The sequence below is a fragment of the Aethalodelphis obliquidens genome, unplaced genomic scaffold, assembly GCF_003676395.1.
Source record: "Aethalodelphis obliquidens isolate GAN/ISIS:26980383/991018 unplaced genomic scaffold, ASM367639v1 scaffold11, whole genome shotgun sequence".
NCBI classification, from domain to species: Eukaryota; Metazoa; Chordata; class Mammalia; order Artiodactyla; family Delphinidae; genus Aethalodelphis; species Aethalodelphis obliquidens.
The window spans coordinates 9,423,304-9,442,336 of record NW_020837955.1 but is presented as its reverse complement, the minus strand read 5'-3'; the positions used below and the strand labels follow the sequence as shown (position 1 = coordinate 9,442,336).

The 19,033-nt window shown below is 35.5% G+C and overlaps 1 protein-coding gene across 9 annotated transcripts in view; it reads right to left on the bottom strand.

Annotated features, from left to right (window-relative positions):
* The window catches only part of KIF20B (kinesin family member 20B), a 74,785-nt gene that overhangs the window by 16,642 nt on the left and 39,110 nt on the right, over window positions 1-19,033 (bottom strand). For 6 of the 9 annotated variants that reach the window (XM_027111996.1, XM_027111997.1, XM_027111995.1 and 3 more), the window contains 7 exons: window positions 16,337-17,567; window positions 15,857-15,995; window positions 9,896-10,015; window positions 7,520-7,580; window positions 3,066-3,143; window positions 1,666-1,791; window positions 904-1,031 (listed from right to left, as the gene is read on the bottom strand). In XM_027111996.1, the coding sequence (XP_026967797.1) occupies window positions 904-1,031; window positions 1,666-1,791; window positions 3,066-3,143; window positions 7,520-7,580; window positions 9,896-10,015; window positions 15,857-15,995; window positions 16,337-17,567 (1,883 nt within the window). The remainder of the gene's footprint in view (window positions 1-903; window positions 1,032-1,665; window positions 1,792-3,065; window positions 3,144-7,519; window positions 7,581-9,895; window positions 10,016-15,856; window positions 15,996-16,336; window positions 17,568-19,033) is intronic. The other 3 variants (XM_027111999.1, XM_027112001.1, XM_027112002.1) reach the window with 1 other exon arrangement.

Genomic DNA, 19,033 nt, shown 5'->3' with positions numbered 1-19,033 from the left:
TAAAAGCTATGTATTTAAAAATCCCATTTATTATCTAAGATATGTGATCATGTTATTTTAGAACAATGTAGAACATACTGGTATTCCTTAATACGAACATTCTCAATGTAATTAATGTTATTTTTTTTCATAATTAATGGAATGGAAAAGGTAAATTCTAAAGTATATAATTAATAGTTACAAAAGAAAGTAACTGATTTCTTTTGTATTTGTTCAGTATCTGATTATATACAGCCTGAATTTAAGAAAATAATTTAGATGCAGTCTTTTCAAAATCACTGTTATGTTTTCTTCAATCCCAAAACTACAGTTGGATTGCAACTTCTAATAAATAAAATGTACAAAGTTTTACGTAGTATTTTTAAGTCCCATTAAAAAAATATTTCCCCCATATGTTGTATTCTACACATAGTATGTGAAAGCTAAACATGGAAAAACATATAAACACAAAACAGAATATCTTCTCTGTAGTAGTATAGTTTCAAATGTATTCCAGTGTTCAGACATTCAACTCTATTCTTTTGCAGCTTAATAATTAAATTTACAATAATCAAAATAATTTTCCTAATAGTCATCTTCTCCACAGCAGTATTTGATGAGTTAGAAGTTTAAAGCGTAGAAAATAGGTACAAAGACATAAGAAGTGATGATTTAAAAATTAAATATGTAAAACTGAAGACCCAACCACTGCACTTTCACTGGCACTTACTTAGCAGCTTGTATCTTGGGAATTTCTTCCCTGTGTCGCTTGAGTGTATACTGAAAAATTATATATTAACATTTCCCAGCTATTGGTTCATCCATATCTAAATTAATTATAAAATATTTACTAAATTATCCTTTTATGAGAAATATAATGCATATATATAAAGATACAATTACATATACAGATAAAAATCATACCTGTAACTCATCTTGAAGCTTACTGAGCTTTATATTAAGTACATCTGTGTTATCCTCAAGTTCTTTATTTGACCTTTGATTGCTTTTGGTTTCCAAATCTTTGCATTTTTCCTTCCATTTTTCCAATTCTGATTTGAAAACATAAAATTATTTTTAAAGTACATGCAACAGTTATACCACATAGAGCTACATGTGGCATGGGATACAGACAAGAATCAGCAGAGCCCAGAAGCAGAAGTACACAGACCAAGATAGAACCGAGACCCTTCTGAGAGCTTACCAAATTCTTAGAGAAGAACTACAAAAACCTCTCAATAACCCACTGAATAGTGTTCTGACTATACGGTATAAATGCATGCCAATATACAGGAAACTTCATGTTCTCAAAAATTAAAAACAAAAACAACCGGCTGATGGTATTCTGAAGGATACAGTCAGAGTATTTATTGAGATAAACATGTAAGATGATACCAGTTGCTATACAGAAGTGAAACTCAGTTGAAAGTTTATTCTTAACATCTGGGGAACACTGCAAGCTATCATCCAGTTATCATGAAAGTGTCCTTATTCCTTCTCTGACTTAGGTACAACAATTTTCATCATAATGAAAAATGACAAGGGACAGGATGTTCCAAAAACACACCAAATACTTTTTCATTATGAATTATTATAAACACTAAACTATGTTTAAAAAGGAAAGAAATCTAGGAAAATAAAGAAAATGAAAGTATGCTTTGAGGTATTTAAGCAATCTTGTTTCACCTGTGGCCAGTCTTTCAGTTTCCTTTAATTTAGCCTCAAGCACTTGATCCTGTTCTACTTGAGTTTGTTCTTGTTCTTCTAGGGTCATTCGCATGTCTTCAATTATTTTCTCTTTAACGCTTAGATCTAAAAATTTGGAAAGAACATTTTAGAAATTACTAACATCTACATCTATATATCCAATTTTTCCTCTGAGTTCTTCTAAAATTAAAATACACTTTTATTAACTATAATAGAATATGAGTTCCAAATAGAAACTTTGTCCTGTTCACTGCTATATTTTCAATGTCTAGAACAGTACTGGCATATATGAAGGATCAACTAAATAACTGATGTACAGATGGATGCTTGGATGAATGCAAGAATAAATGGATGGAAAAGGAATCTTTTCAGATAAAACTAACAATTTTCAATATAATTAAACTATTAATAAAAATAATAAAAACTATTATTTTACTGTACTTCGCTTTATTGTGCTTCACATATACTGTGTTTTTTACAAATTGAAGGTTTGTGGCAACCCTGCATTAAGCAAGTCTATCAGTGCCATTTTCTAACAGCATTTGCTCACTTCCTGCCTCTGTATCACATTTTAGTAATTCTTGCAATAATTCAAACTGTTTCATTATTGTTGTATTTGTTACAGTGATCTATGATCACTGATCTTTACGTTACTCCTGTGATTGTTTTGGGACACTATGAACTACACCCATGTAAGACAGCAAGCTTAATCCATAAACACTGTGTGTGCTGTGACTGCTCCAATGACCAGCTGTGCCCCGTCTCTCCCTCTCCTCGGGCCTCCCTGTTCCCTGAGACACAACAATACTGAAATTAGTCTAATTAGTAACACTACAGTGACCTCTAAGCATTCAAGTGAAAGGAAGAGTCGCATGTCTCTCACTTTGAATCAAAAGCTAGAAATGAAAGGATTAAGCTAAGTTTAGTAAGGAAGGCATGTCAAAAGCCGTGACTGGCCAAAAGCTAGCCCTCTTGCACCAAACAGCCAAGTTGTGAATGCAAAGTAAAGCTCCTGAAGAGACTTTAAAGTGCTACTCTAGTGAATACTCAAATGACAAGAAAGCAAAACAGACTTATTGCTGATACGGAGAAAGTTTCAGTGGTCTAGACAGAAGATCAAAACCAACCACAACATCCCCTTAAGCCACAGCCCAATCTAGAGCAAGGCCCTAATTCTCTCCAATTCTGCGAAGGCTGAGAGAGGTAAGGAAGCTGCAGAAGAAAAGTTTCAAGCTAGCAGAGGTTAATTCATGAGCTTTAAGGAAAGAAGCTGTCTTCAAAACATAACAGTGCAAGGTGAAGCAGCCAAGTGCTAATGTAGAAGCTGCAGCAAGTTATCCAGAAGATGCGACTGAACTGCTGGAATTTCATGACAAAACCTGAACAGATGACCAGTTGCTTCTTATGGATGAACAAGGAAAGTGGTTTCTTGAGACGGAATCTACTCCTGGTGAAGACTGTTGAAATGACAACAAAGGATTCAGAATATAGCATAAACTGAGTTGATGAAGCAGTGGCAGAGTCTGAGAGGCCTGACTCCAATTTTGAAAGAAATTCTACTGTGGGTAAAATGCTATAAAGCAGTGCACGCTACAGAGAAACTGTTCACGAAAGGAAGAGTCAACTGATGCGGCAAATCTCCTCATTGTCTTACTTTAAGAAACTGCGGCAGCCACCCCAACCTTCAGCCACCACCGCCCCGATCAGCCAGCAGCCTTCAGCATCGAGGCCAGGCCCTCCCTCCACCAGCAAAAAGATTACAACTCCCTGAAGGCTCAGGTGATGGTTAGCATTTTTTAGCAATAAAGTATGTTTTCATTAGGTATGAGCACTGTTTTTTTAGACATAACACTATTGCACACTTAACAGACCACAATATAGTGTGAACATAACTTTTATGCACTGGAAAACCAAAAAAAAAAAATTGTGTGACTTATTTCACTATGATCTGCACTTTATTGTGGTGGTCCGGAACCGAACATGAAACATCTCTGAGGTATGCCCGTACTAGTAACACAGATCTTGGGATTTAGAAAAAACATTATTTGTCAAAACACTTACTTTTAGTGTTAATATTCTCAAACCAAAACTAAAACTTTTACCTCCTAAAAACAATAAATTCTCAATCCCAAATTTAAATCTCAAGTAATTATTTTTTCTAGAAAAATTTTCAAAGCCAAATATTTACTCCTAGTGTTTTTAAAACCAACTCATCAGGAATAACTGTACTATTATAACCTTACCAAAACTGTTTCTGGCCCTTGAAAAATGACTACAATAATGGCTTATAAACAATTCTATTCTAATCCTGCCTGATAGAAAGAGATAAGGAGGAAAGATTGATTTATCGTCTCTGGTGATAGACACATAGTAGCAGGGCTCCCTTCTGACACCTCTTACCAAGATTGCTATGAATGTCAGAGGTGATGAATCTATAAATGCATAGCTCAAACTAGGGCACTAAAAGTGACAAAAAAAATGACACAAATATCAAAAGATGGCTCCCTTAAAAATGCTTAATATAAAGTAAGCTTAAAACAAAACAGTGAGAAAAAATTTTAACGAGTAATTTTCAGTCTTTCTGTTCAGTGATGTAAGCTGCCAGGAGAGCTAATGAAACAGAATTCCTCTTTAGGATTGAAGGAGTACTGGTATTCTATCTAAAACTTTTTCTTTCAAAAAGCATGATTTGCAAATATATTCAGATTATACAATTAATTATAATTTTATTCGAAGAACCTGTTCCTTTTACACCCTATCTATTGCTCTAAATTGGAGGGCTCAAAAGAAGGAGTTTAAGTATCTAGATAGCAATCAGTAAGGCCCCAGGACACCAATGTTAACTTCGCTAGTGGCTATCCACCTATTATTTGAAAGGTAGGAACAGTAAAAGAAACAAGAGCATTCTTAAATCAGTCACTGCCTCCAATAACTTACATTTTATCTCAGGAAAGAATCCAGAAATATGCAACAAATAAAACAGAAAATAAAGCAGCATGAAGACAGGAATGAGATATCTCATCAAAGCTGTCTAAAGATATCTATGAACTATCATAGCTAAATAAATGCCTGGCAAATGAACAAGCAATCAAGTGTTTAACATTCAGCGGAGAGGATCACTGAAAGCTATATAAAGAAATGACACACAAATGTCATGTAAAACTCTGCATTAGAAATACTCAGTGACTGGGAATTCCCTGGAGGTCCAGTGGTTAGGACACGGCACTCTCACTGCCAGGGCCCCAGGTTCGATCCCTGGTTGGGGAACTAAGATCCCGCAAGCCGGCCGGCGTGGCCAAAAACAAAAAAAAATACTCAGTGATAGTTCAAATGTACTTCAGAATACCAGTATACCAGACGCACACAAGTACAAAAGATTGAGACCATGTGATACCTTGTTTCACTTATCACACTGGCTGTAAGTTCAAAGTGTGATAACACCTAATACTGGCAAAAATGTGCGGAAATGGGCACTCTATACACTATTATTGAAAATATAAACTGGTATAATGACTTTGGGGAGCAGTTTAGCAATATTTATCAAAATTTTAAACACAACATGTGGGCCAACAATTACACTGCTAGGAATTTCCCATACAAATATATTTACATGTGTGCCCAAAGACTTTTATACAAATATATTCATGTTAATGTCTGTAACAAAAAATAATGTCTGAAATAACCAAAAAAATTTTTTGTTAATAAAAGGGGTCATATTACTGGAGAGTAGATTAGAAGATATGTTGATTGTTACTCCCTGTGAATATGACCTTACTTGGAAACAGAGGCTTTGCAAATGTAATCAAGTTAAGAATAAGGTCATACTGGATAGAGTAGGCCCTAAATCCAATATGACTGGTGTCCTTATAAGAGGGAAATTTGGACAGAGACAGATAGAGTGAAGACACAGACACATTCAGAGGGAAGATGTCCATGTTAAGACAGAGGCAGAGATTGGAGTTATCTCAGAAGTGTGAATGCGGAGTGATTGCTAATGGGTGCAGGGTTTCTTTCTAGGGTGATGAAAATGTTCTGGAATTAGATAGTGGTAGTGGTTGTACGAGCTTGTGAATTTACTAAAATCCACCATACTGTAGGCTTTTAAAGCGTAAATTTTATGGTATGTATATCTCCATTTTAAAAAATTAATAAGATAGCTAAGTGAATGGCATTCAGTATTTAAATAGAAATGTAGAAGCCAGGGAAAGCCTCAAGAGCTAAAAATGCACTTTTTTTTTTGTCAGAGAATGTCTCATACATACTTAAAATCACAAGAGTGAATGAACTCTCAAGAGAGAAAATACAAAGAAAAAAAATGATGATGGCTTAATCAGGAAATTTGTCAAAGTGGCTGAGGCTCATTCTGAGAGAAAGGCAGTAACCCTAAGAATAGATCACAAAAGCCGAGGTAAGAGTTTCAAAAGGGGGCAAGCTACGCCTTACCTTTATGTTTAGTAAAAATATGCTCATACACAATAAATACTACTTAAAAAATGAAAATGAAAGAGAGTAGACAATAATTCAAAATAATTAAAAAATAAAGGAAAGATTGCAAAAAGCTAAAAGATTTGAAAATATGTAGGTTACAAGTGATCTGGGTGAAAGTTTAAAGAGCATGGAGAAGATGGAAGATTAAAAGTACTCAAAATGGGCCTATGCCACACGTCTCAATATCTGGCAAAGAAAGAAAAAATTAAAATACGATAAAAACTATATCCTGGTCCAAAGAATGCTTTTCAGAGTATCTATTCACATCTACCAACAATGACAAAGCAGCCAAAGTAAAGGGAAACTCCAAAAAGATTACGGAAATAGGAGATATTAGAGGACAGTGGCCTAAAAAGGTAGGAGAAAATAGGACTGTGTGCAGAGATATATTTTCACATCGAAGTTACTGATCTAAGTGAACCCCACAAAAGTCCAAGTCATCCAAATAAGTAATAATCTTGTTGTCTTACACCTGTTCTTTAGTTGGCCAAGTACAAATGGCATGAATCAGTGAAGACAGTCTGGAACTTAAGACTGAAACAGACATGGGTTCAAATCCCAGCTCTACTACTCACACAACTAAGAAGTTAAGGGGTGACTGATGGGAAGGAGAGGAATCTGCATAATTTTATGAACAGAAATATGTACATATCATCTACAAAGATAATTTTGTAATATTTCAAATAAAAAAATCAATCCAAATTGATAAAAAAAATTTAGCACATACAATTTCAATCTAAAGTATTAGTTTTTAAAAACATTTTAAAAATATTTTTTAATTTTAAAGATATTTTATTTGAAGTATAACCTTTATATTATTTTGACTAGAAATCCATTCCATTCATTGTGACCTATGTAACTTTAATTTTATTTTTCACAAAATACTGGCCATTATCTAGAAATCAATGTTGCTTTGACTGAATATTTCTTTTTTTTTGCGGTATGCGGGCCTCTCACTGTTGTGGCCTCTCCCGTTGTGGAGCACAGGCTCTGGACGCACAGGCTCAGCGGCCATGGCCCACGGGCCCAGCCGCTCCGCGGCATGTGGGATCCTCCCAGACGGGGGCACAAACCTGTGTCCCCTGCATCGGCAGGCGGACTCTCAATCACTGCGCCACCAGGGAAGGCCTTACTGAATATTTCTTAATGTTTTACTTCTCCAAGGATAAACTTTATGGTGGTAAGTTACTCTTTAGAATCAATGCTTTTCTCTTTTAATAAAGTTACATCTTATGTTACCCTTCTTTAACTTTACAATTTTCAAAGGAAAATATTAAACCAATTGTTATTTTAACTACTTATCTTGCAGTCATTTTAGTACTGGAAGTAGAGGTTTGTTTCTGACCTTTGCACACTCTCTCATACTGCTGTATAGATTCTTCCACTTTCTGATTACTTAACTGCTCCTGCAAAATAAAAGAATATGAATTAAATGCAAATGTAACTTAACTACACCCCATTATTTAATAGTGGGACTTGAAAACAGGGCTTAATATTAAGTTTGAAATCTGTCTCCTAGAAGGCTGACTAATAGTCTCCAGCTCCCAAGTTTGTTTCACCTCAGAGAAAAGGGCAGGGTGAGAGTGGTAATAAGAAAAAACAAAACAAAACCCCCAAACTTTAAACCTTTAATCTACCCCCAAAATGCCAAATCCTCTTCTTCACTCAACATTTCAAGCTAGCATGTATGTTCTCTTACACAACACAAAAAGCATAAAGAGAGAGAAATGAAAGTTTACTATGTATTTAATGTGGGAGGGACAAAGAAAACCATAAATAAATTCCTTAACAGTAAACTCAAAATGCAGAAAAAATAGAATCCCCACATGCCATACAAGTAAAAAGTAGCTGGGAGGTTTGAAAAGGATGCAAGGTTAATTTCTGGGCACTGGAAATCCTTCAATTCTAGTTTTAACCTGCCAGGTAATCCAACCTTCACTCCTTCTCTCATCTAACTTCAGCAATATCTTCTCATTTTATAAGTTTTAGAATAATCATTACAGAACCTGGAAATCTCTGAATACTATTATGAAATCAGCTAGAGATGGAAAGACGGTGAAGAGACAAAGAATGAAGGAGGAAAACAACGGAGAACTATGGACGTGGACGGACAGAGATGGAAACAGACGGAGAACGAAGGAGGTGGACGGACGGGGACGGAAAAAGACGAAGGACAGAGGTGGACAGACGGGGAGGGAAACAGACGGAGAGCGACGGAGGTGGAAGGAAGGGGACGGAAACAGAGAACCACGGAGGTGCTCGGGCAGTGATGGAAAGAACTTATCAATAGATGGTGTCTGGCTACATAGGGGTGCACTGTAACAAGTTTTCAATCTGTTTTGAAACCTCACCATACCTTTGGGTTGACACTGAAATCATCTGTTATCACCAAGTACTCATAGCTGTTCCCCAAAGTCCCCTAAGGTGTTGGAATCGTGAAATAATTGTCTTCCTGAAAGTAGGAATTTTTTTTTAATTAATAAATTTATTTATTTTTGGCTGCACTGGGTCTTCGTTGCTGCGCGCGGGCTTTCTCTAGTTGTGGCGAGCGGGGGCTACTCTTCCTTGCGGTGCGCGGGCTTCTCATTGCGGTGGCTTCTCCTGTTGTGGAGCACGGGCTCTGCTGCTCCACAGTATGTGGGATCTTACTGGATCCTTAAGTCCCTAGGATTTTTTAACAGCTTATTTTCCTAAAGGCTTCCAAAAAGTCTCCTGAAAACACCATGACTCTTGTTCTGTGGGTGTAGGGGAACATGCAGGCAGACTAGGAGACAGTCCCCCCGAAACCCTGCTCCCAAGGACTGGAAATCTCCCTAAACCTTGGGACGTCCTACTGCAGTGACAGATGGAGAAAGGGTTGGTCTGAGACCCAGAAGGAGGGGTTTGCGGAGTTGGCTCCACCGAGGAGAGGGTGTGGTGCTTGGGAGCCGCAGCCCACACTTTGCAGCCACCTGCTGTCCAGATGGTGCCCAGGATACCGAAATCCAGGGTGGGTGGGGAGGCCTCGAACTCGGGCACTGCGGGCAGGGCTCCCCAGCTAACCCTGACCCTGGCAGAGCTGGGGCTCCAGGACCCTTCCCTGACCGCAAATGCAAACGCACCTCTGCTGCAACCCCAGCAGTGCTGCGCACCCTGACCAGACAACTGGGCTGGGTTTACCACCTGAGAGTTCTCACTAAGTTGTGACAAAACAAAACATTTTTAAGGCAGGATAAGGAAAAAAAGAAAATTTTTTTTTTCAAATATAAAGTTCTGTCTGTGCCCACCCCCTACCCCACTTTAGTGTGCATTATGCATCTGCATTAACCCTTCCTTAGAAGACACAGGAATGCCTGCTGGATTGTAAAGAGCTATTTTCTCCTGGTGCCAGCAAGATAATGCTTTAGGAGATAACCTTCCTGCTTATGGTGAAAGGGGCCATGACTACCCACTACTCCCTTTGTACTGCAGATCTGGATTGTGTAAACTGTCAACAATATACCATTTGATGTATAACCCTTTGTCTCAAAAGGTATGTAAACCCTGCTTTGACCTCTAATGGGTAGAACAGTCTTAAGAGCTTTCTGAAAGACTGTCTCCCAGGTTATAATCCTCAGATTGGCTCAAATAAAACTATCCATTTCTTACATAAAAAAAAAAAAAAAGAACTGATACATTTAATTAAACACTAAAATATACCAACAGAATCTACTAAAATCACCTTTAAAAACAAAACTGTTACCTTAAGTTGCTGAATGGTTCGCTGTTTCATATCTATTTCCTGAGAACACTGGTTTTTCTTTTTCTCCAGTTCATTAATTTTAATCCTCAACAATTTCTCCTCATCACGCATTACAGATACCTACAAAGTAATAAATCAAATTAAATATTTCTAGAAATACTAATTGCTTTTTGTTTAAGATTCATGGCCACTCGTTCAAAGATTCATGTCCTTTAAATCACATGAGAAAAATTACAGATTCTAACATACATGATATGGCTTCAAATTATCAGAAAATTTCTTGATGATATGGCTTCAGATTATCAGAAAATTTCCTGATACTCCAAGGGAGATACATATGAAGAGGCCATTTTCTTTTTACAATATTTTAAGACTCTCAAACCCTGTAAGTGCTCTCAAAAAAGAAACAACATAGACTCTTGCATGCAACAGCAAAATCATTATCATGGAAAAATCAATAGAGATACTCTAGGGGAAAAACACTGGCTCAGATTTCCAAGATCTATTAAGTAATGTGATCCAGTAATATAAGAAATACTTCAAAAGCTAATAATGGCACATAGAGAATGAAAATGGAACAATTACAAGATCAAAAGTTACCCATGCAAGTGAAGGTCAATTGATTTTTGGTATTACTGGTAATTTAATTCTATAAACCTATTAAAGAAATAAAAAAGCACTATGATTAGTATGCAAATCTTAGAGGAGAGGAGGAGAGAGGAGGGGAAAGGGAAGGGAACGGGAGGAGAGATAGCAGGTAATCTATGTACGCCTTTAGTCCAATTTCCATGATACCAATCCTAGAGATCTCAAAAACTGAAGGAAGTTAATTGAACAAAGTTCCCCTTCATAAAAAGCATGGTATCTCCAAGCTTTTTATAATAATAAAATAATAAAAATAAATAATAATAAAATAATAGTTCTGAGGGGTTTGGTTTCAGGTGATTTTTACACTTCTTTTTAGGCTTTTTGTATATTCCAAATTTACTACAATAAATATATATTCCTTTTATAATCATACATTAATAATATTTACTTTTATTGGCTTATTTTGTTCAAAAATATGGGACTTCCAGTAATAAACACCATCTTCATCAATTTTACAGATATAAACTGTCTGCCAATAAAGTACAGAAACTACGTGTTGCACCAAGATGCACATAAGGACTGCTTCAGTTTCCATCCTGGCTCTAACATTTACTGGCCAAGTGAACTTGGACAAGTTCTCTCTCAATGCCTACTTCCTTAGTCATAAAATGGAAGTTAAAAAAATGCCTATCCCTAATATTTGTGTGAAAATTAAATGAGATGATACATGTAAACTCAGAACAACCAATCCAGACTAAGCTTCTATTATTATTAGCATTGACATCATACATTGTTTATTTTGAAAAACAGAAAACACTATTAATACCCACCCTTAGAGGAATGTTAAATAGTCATCTATACAATAAAACATTACTTAAAAAGAAATACCTAAATTCTGCTATAAAAAAATCTTAAAATTATAATATATTTTTAAAGGAATTATTTATATATAGTTGATCCCATTTATAAAAATAAAACCATACAAGCACTATTTACATATATTTATTATGTAAAATGCATATAAAAAGATCTAAAAGAATACAGAAGGACTGTCAAGAGTGGTCATATTTAAGCAGAGAGAAATGAGACTGGGGAGAAGGCTTTCACTTTTACCTTCATTTCTTAAAAAATATTTCCTGGGCTTCCCTGGTGGTTCAGTGGCTAAGAAGCCGCCTGCCAATGCAGGGGACACAGGTTCGAGCCCTGGTCCAGGAAGATCCCACATGCCGTGGAGCAACTAAGCCCGTGTGCCACTTTGCGCTCTAGAGCCCGCGAGCCATGACTCCTGAGCCCGTGAGCCACAGCTCCTGAAGCCTGCGTGCCTAGAGCCCATGCTCTGCAACAAGAGAAGCTACCGCAATGAGAAGCCCGTGCACCGCAACAGAGAGTAGCCCCTGCTCGCCGCAACTAGAGAAAGCCTGCGTGCAGCAAGGAAGACCCAAAGCAGCCAAAAACACATAAATTAATTTTTTAAAAATTTCCTAATAATGTATTATAATGAAAAGTTTTTAATTGGAAAAAGAAGCCATTTTTAAAGAACTGAGTAACTAGCTCCATATGAATACAAGTCAATTATACCATGTTTGATAATGCTTACTGATCATCATGGTATTCAGAAATAGTATCTTAAACCAGGAAGTTTCTATACTCCAAGAATCTTCAGCCAGGATATCACTTAACAGAAATAAACAACCTATATTACAACAATCTAAAACAAAAAAACATTTTAAGAGGACGTCCCTGGTGGTGCAGTGGTTAAGAATAAGCCTGCCAATGCAGGGGACACGGGTTCGATCCCTGGTCCGGGAAGATCCCACATGCTGCAGAACAACTAAGCCCGTGTGCCACAACTACTGAGCCTGTGCTCTAGAGCCCGTGAGCCACAACTACTGAGCCCGCGTGCCTAGAGCCCGAGCTCTGCAACAAGAGAAGCCACTGCAATGAGAAGCCCACGTACCGCAACGAACAGTAGCCCCCGCTCACCACAACTAGAAAGAAAGCCCGTGCGCAGCAATGAAGACCCAACACAGCCAAAAAAAAAAAATATTTTTTAAATAGATCAGAAAAGACAAAGGAATGGTGTTCTAGCCTATCCTGTAGTAAAGTCAAGAGAGGCAGACCAGATCTCACAATCAGTAATTCAAAATCAAACTACACAGGCCTTGCTCATACATTACATTTGATAGAAATGAGGAAAATGTATGAAGGCTTAAATACAGCCTAATGGTTATTTCCTTATTTGTTTTGTTGAGGATACTATGAACAACATGTGGACTGATAATAGGAATGTAAATCCAAAGTTCCCTCTGGACTACTTAGCTAAGTGAAAGGAACCTAACAAAAGGCAATAAGGTGCATAGGGCTAGGACTGCAGTTTATATTTTGGAGTAATTTAATCCATTTACCTGTCATTTGCCCAGAATTTATAAAGCTTTCAAGCCTGTCTACCACCTATAGAAGCTCTAGTCTTGATCCTGAGGTGTTAAAAACGAAATGTCATTTGAAATTTATTTTACAAGTTCAGAATCTACACTAAATCCAAAGGTAGGTAATTTATATCCAGTGAAGGGAGAAACAAAGGCTGCCCTGGCCAAAATTTCATTCCTAGAAAGCAAACAATTCAGGCTTCTGAATGACAAACAAGTGCTTTTCCAAATTATGATTTTTAACTTGCTGATCTGACTAAACATTTTCCGATGCCTAATTACAGTTTAGGTCGTCTTTACTGTCTTACATTTCTAATCTAGTCCACTTTGAAATACTTGTTGTGTGGCCTGGAAACTTTCTGTGTATAATTATCAGAAACAACATATATTTTGCATTTTATCTATGGTGGTATTTTTTGGATTTTTCTTCCATTAATCAAAAATTGTATAACTAAATACAATAGAATAGATAACTATAGAATAGATAACTAAATTGTATAGTCACACGTGGAGTATTACACAGCAGTGAAAGTGATTAATTATAACCATACATAAATGTCAGGAATATGATGTGAAAATGCTCAGAACACGACATAATGTTTAGAGATAAAAAAACAAATATGATTTAACTTATATTTTTAAAAGATTAAAAAAAGATAAACACAAAACATTCATTACAGTAACCTCAGTGGAGGTAGGAAACAGAAAATCGATGAGACCCACAAGCATTTGTTGTATCAATATTCTTCAGACCTTACACATTTAAGTATTCTTTTGTAACTAACTCAAGGTAATGAAAAATATTTAAAATTACTTCAGCTTTTTAAAAAAGTCTAATTATGCTTCAAAATCCCACAGTCATAAAAGAAAAATAAGTTGCTCCAAGGCAAAAAAAAGAACATAATCAAAATGAAGAAAAATGGCAATGTGGGGGAGAGATAGGGGGATATCTATAATTAATATCCTTCAAAAGTTAATTTCCAGAAAATATACAAATCAATTTTCACTGCAAAGTAAAGGAGCTGCTACAGTGGAGGATTACTGGACTGAATGTCAATATTATGACGTAGAAAAAAAATATATGTATATATGTGTCATCTTGGGCATGTTACTTAACTTCTTGTCTCATATGTAAAATGGGATAGTAGTAGTATTGTTGGGAAATTATGTGAGATAGTATATGTAATGTAGAGCACTTAGAATGGTCTATGGTTCAACCAAAGACTATATATGTGTTTGCTTTCTTCATGGTATTTTATTATGTATATGCAATATAATTAATTTAGCTAGTTTCCCATTGATCAATGTATAGCATTTTCAATTCCTCTGCTATTCCAATGTTGTTGTCAATATCCTTACATATCCATTACCACTGGCAAAAAACAAACAAACAAACAAAAAGATAGTCTCCTTATTTTTCTCCTAAAAGATTAGCTTTTCATATTTAGATTTTCATTATGCTTATGGTTGTTTGATTTTTGTATTTGGTTTGTATTAGAAATCTATGACTATTCCCACTGCCACCCTTAAGTAAAATAAATCACCCTTAAATTAAAAAAAAAAAAGTTAATTTCCTAAGTATGTAACAAGCTCCCACAAAGCAATAATAAAAAGAAAAACAATAACCCAAACTAAAATACAAAGAGTATGAATATACAGACCACAGGAAAAAAAAATACAAATGAATTTTAAACCAAAAAATGTTCACTCTTAATTAGAGATATGCAAGTTAGAATTATAGTTGAGGTACACTATTTACATGTCAAATTAGCAAATATCAAAAAAAAAAATGATAGGGGCTTCCCTGGTGGCGCAGTGGTTGAGAGTCTGCCTGCCGATGCAGGGGACGCGGGTTCGTGCCCCGGTCCGGGAAGATCCCACATGCCGCAGAGCGGCTGGGCCCGTGCGCCATGGCCGCTGAGCCTGCGCGTCCAGAGCCTGTGCTCCGCGATGGGAGAGGCTGCAGCGGTGAGAGGCCCACGTATGCAAAAAAACAAAAACAAAAACAAACAACAAAGAAAAGATAAAATACTACTTTGTGGATAAGAGTATAGAGAAAAATACTCTCTTGTTCTCATACATTAGTTTTGGTGAGTAAACTAGCATAATCTCTAAAAAGCATAATAAATATCAAAATTACAAATGTACAAACCAGTGACCCATAAATTCCACTTTTAGGAATTTATACCAGAGGAAGACTTGCAAATGTTCAAAATGGCATCACTGCATGATTAACGGAAGACTGGAAATTACCTTAATTGTCCAACAATACGGGGCTGATTAATGGTAAATAAATGTTCAGAGTCATAAAAAAGAAAAAAAGCTCATTTGGAGACTCTTTATATCCTGAGATGGAAATATTGAGAGAAGAAAACCAAGGTTCACATAGTTCACATAGTGTTTATAGGATGTTTCCATTTTTTATAAAGGAAAAACAGAGGGAGGAGGGAGAAGTAAAGAGAAAAAGAAATAGTTGGTAACATCTGACGCCTTGGAGGGAAACTTGATGGCTGGGAGGCGGTTTTTTCCCTCACTATACATATTTTCATATATTTTAAATTTGGAATCATGTGATTATATTTCCTATTTTTAAATCAAATTATAATAAAAACTTGTTACAATTGCACTACATACTCTCCTAAATACTATCTGCAAACAAAAGTTTGCTATTTACTTTTCTGGGGGGACTTGAACTTAGCAGCCCTTAAAAGAAAAAAAAAAGGTTCTAATCTTACATAAGGCACATATTTTTCTTAATATTAGACATCCTTCAGTTTGTTTAATCTGACTAAATTTTCTTTTGTGAAATAACTTTTCTCATCATTTAAGAAAAATTATGGAGTTGACAAATGTTCTGGTCAATACTAAACTTAGTGTCTAAACTTGATATATAAGGGAAACAATCTTTATCATTTAAATTGGCCACACACTTTTTCAAATAACCTACCTCTTTCTGTACTTGCTCAATCTGCTTTTTGGCATCCGCCAGTTTCTCTTTCAGCTCAGCATAATCTTCTTCCTTCTTCTGAAGATCTGCTTTCAGATTCTGGGTAAGAGCAGCACTTGCAGAGAGCTCCTCTTTCAACCTAAAAAAAAAATCACTTATCTATAGTGACATATCACTAATCACTTAGAATCATATGCGTGAGCTACTAATAATATACAAAATTAGATCTTTTCACAAATTTGGAATGTCCAAACCATGAAGAAATCTTTCAAGGAGGATTTCAGGAGATTTTATAAACAGATCTTTGCATATAACTTTTGGTTCCAAAGGTTTATATAAACAAAATTGAAGCTCTTCAGTCATCATACATGTAATACTTAACCAGATTAAGATATGCCCACCCAGATTCTTTAAAAGCTACACAGAAAAGTCAATAAATGCTTTCCATATTTTCAAACATTTTAATAACTTTTAGCTTACTTTTCTGTTTCTTGCCAGTTTGTTTCTTTTTCTTCTTCCTTTAATTGAAGTGAATGCTTTGCATCTTGCAAATTGTTTGTTAATTTTGTGATTTCTTCTTTCAATTTGACTTCCCTTTCACTTAAATCTTTGGCGTTTTTGGTAGAATCTTGAAGATTTGCTTGAAATTCCTTCAGATTTCTTTCTTGCTTTAAAATGATAGATTCCTTTTCCATAATTTCTTGTTCTAACTTGGCTGAACGGCTACATTCATCTTTCTGAGTTTCTAACATTGCTTCAAGTTCCTTTATTTTCACCTTATAGCAAGTAACATCTTGAGTAAGTTCTGAAAGTGCTCTCTTTCCTTCAACTACATGCTGTACTTGAATATCAAGACCAACAGTTTTTTCTCGCAATTCTTCCTTCAGCTGCTGTATAAGACTTTCTTTTTCTTTTAGTAGATCTTTATGCTCCCTCTCCTCCGTTTTTAGTCTATTGTTTGCATCTTTACAGTCTTTTACTTCTGCCTGTAATTTTTCAATTTGTTCTTCCAGTTCCTGGATCTGATGTCTTTTTTTGGAGGAACTCTTTACAATCTCCTTACATTCTTCCCAAATGGCTTCAACAGTAGAGTGGAAAGACCTTTCCCTACCAAGTTCTTGAATACCATTTTCTTTAACTTGCTTACTTATCAAATAATCATTATCCAAAAGATGTAACTGTGTATTCGGCAAATTATCCTCTTGAGAACCATTTGACAGATCCCTGAGATTGAGTAAATCTATGTCTGAGATCTCAGAAACTGAATCAAGTGTACGCAATTCATCTATTTTTGCTTGCATTAATTTTATTTGTGAAACATTATTTGTGATGTTTCTTCTAGCAGTTTCTATCTCCTTTGACAATTTCATGATCCTCTCCTCCTGCTCTTGGTTTATGCCTCTCTGCACATGTAATTCAGAAATCGCATTGTCATAATTCGACTGAATTTGTTGGACCTCTACACTAAAACTACAACTCTTTTTTTCAGAAGAAGAGAGTTCCTGCTGCAAACTGACAATCTGTTTATTTAATTCTGCTTTTTCTTCCTTTTCATTTTTAAGTTCATTCTCAACAATGAGTAAACGTGTTTTCAGCTCTTCATTGTTTTCTTGTAAAACTCTAATGTTTTCCTCATCTTCTGAAATGCTCTCTTGCATTTCTTCACTTTTCTTTTGGTTTTCAGTGATGGCTGGACTAACATGTGTAGGTCCTTTAAAAATAAAAAAAATTATTATTAATCTAGCAAACCTTAATAAAAATCAAAAAGTTACCATATAAGCCAATATTCAAACATAGGAAACATACGAAAGCACGCTTTTAATGAAAAACAGAAATAAGCTATCGAGTAAAAAAGAAAAATCAGGTTGCAAAACATACATAGCATACACCAATTTATGTAAAAATTGTAGTTCCATTAAGTCACAGCAGGAAAAGTTAGCAAAGGATGTGCAAGAAAATCCTGGTAACTACTTCTGAGTGGGATTACTAGTTACTTCTACTTTCTTTTTATAGCTTTTATGTTATTTAAATTGTCTACTACAAATCCTTATGATTACTATGAGATAGAAGGTAGGGAATTATACCCTAAGGCAGACTAAAGAACAGTCTTAAAGTACAATTATACTGTAGATCTACTAAATTAGTGATTTGCAAACTGAGTACCTGATACTTTCACAGGTAAAATTAGGAGAAAAATGGTTAAATTTATGCCAAGTCTAATGTAGCCCTACCCTTCACTAGCTGCATAACTGTCAATAAACTGCTTGACCCCACAGCTGCTTCCTCGAATGGAAAATGGAAAATAATAGCAATAATACCACCTATCTCAGAGTTACTGTGAAGATCAAGATAATCAATGAGCTTAGAACACGGTGCTTGGGATACAGTTAGATATTATTAGAAACTGAAAATCTGTACAGAAGAGTTCAGCTAATGAAAAATAAATAAAAGTTTGTCTTTTCCAGGCTTAATATCTACATTTCTAAAATAAGGATATTTCTACCTGCCCTACTTACTACAGGATAGTGTTAAGAGGGCCAAATAAGTTAATATATAATGTATGTTAAAGCATTCTGTAAATGTTATACAAGCACAAGAACATAGTTGGTATAGATTAAACTATGTCCAGAGAAGATGCACTATTAGCTAAAACTTAATTCTTAATATTTGACAAATTAATTCATCTCACACAACTGTCCAGTATAAACTATGTTCAAATTTTTCTCACAGATGACATGATTAACTCTTGAAACATAATTCTCAATTCTCCAGATACACAAATTTATCTTTTTATGTCTTCATACAATTTCCATTGATATAATAACTGATCTGATGAGTGTCTCATATCCTGGGAAAATTACTTCAAAACATATAAGAATCTGATGCTTTGGTTTTTAAATTTTTTTCCTGTTCTATTTCACTTCATGGTTTGATGTTTATATGTGTGAACTTTATATACACAACTCTAATACAATTTTTATGAAGTTTCTACACAATACTGTACTGATATAATCAACTCAACATGTCCTTTGACCTTCATTCACTCCCCCACTGGCCACTTATCTGTCAATTTTACCTATATTTTTATTGGGTAGTCTCACTAAGCATGTTGAGAATCGAACTCCTCATGCTTAAAGGCACCAGATATAATATAAAATCCATAAGAGCAGAAGACAG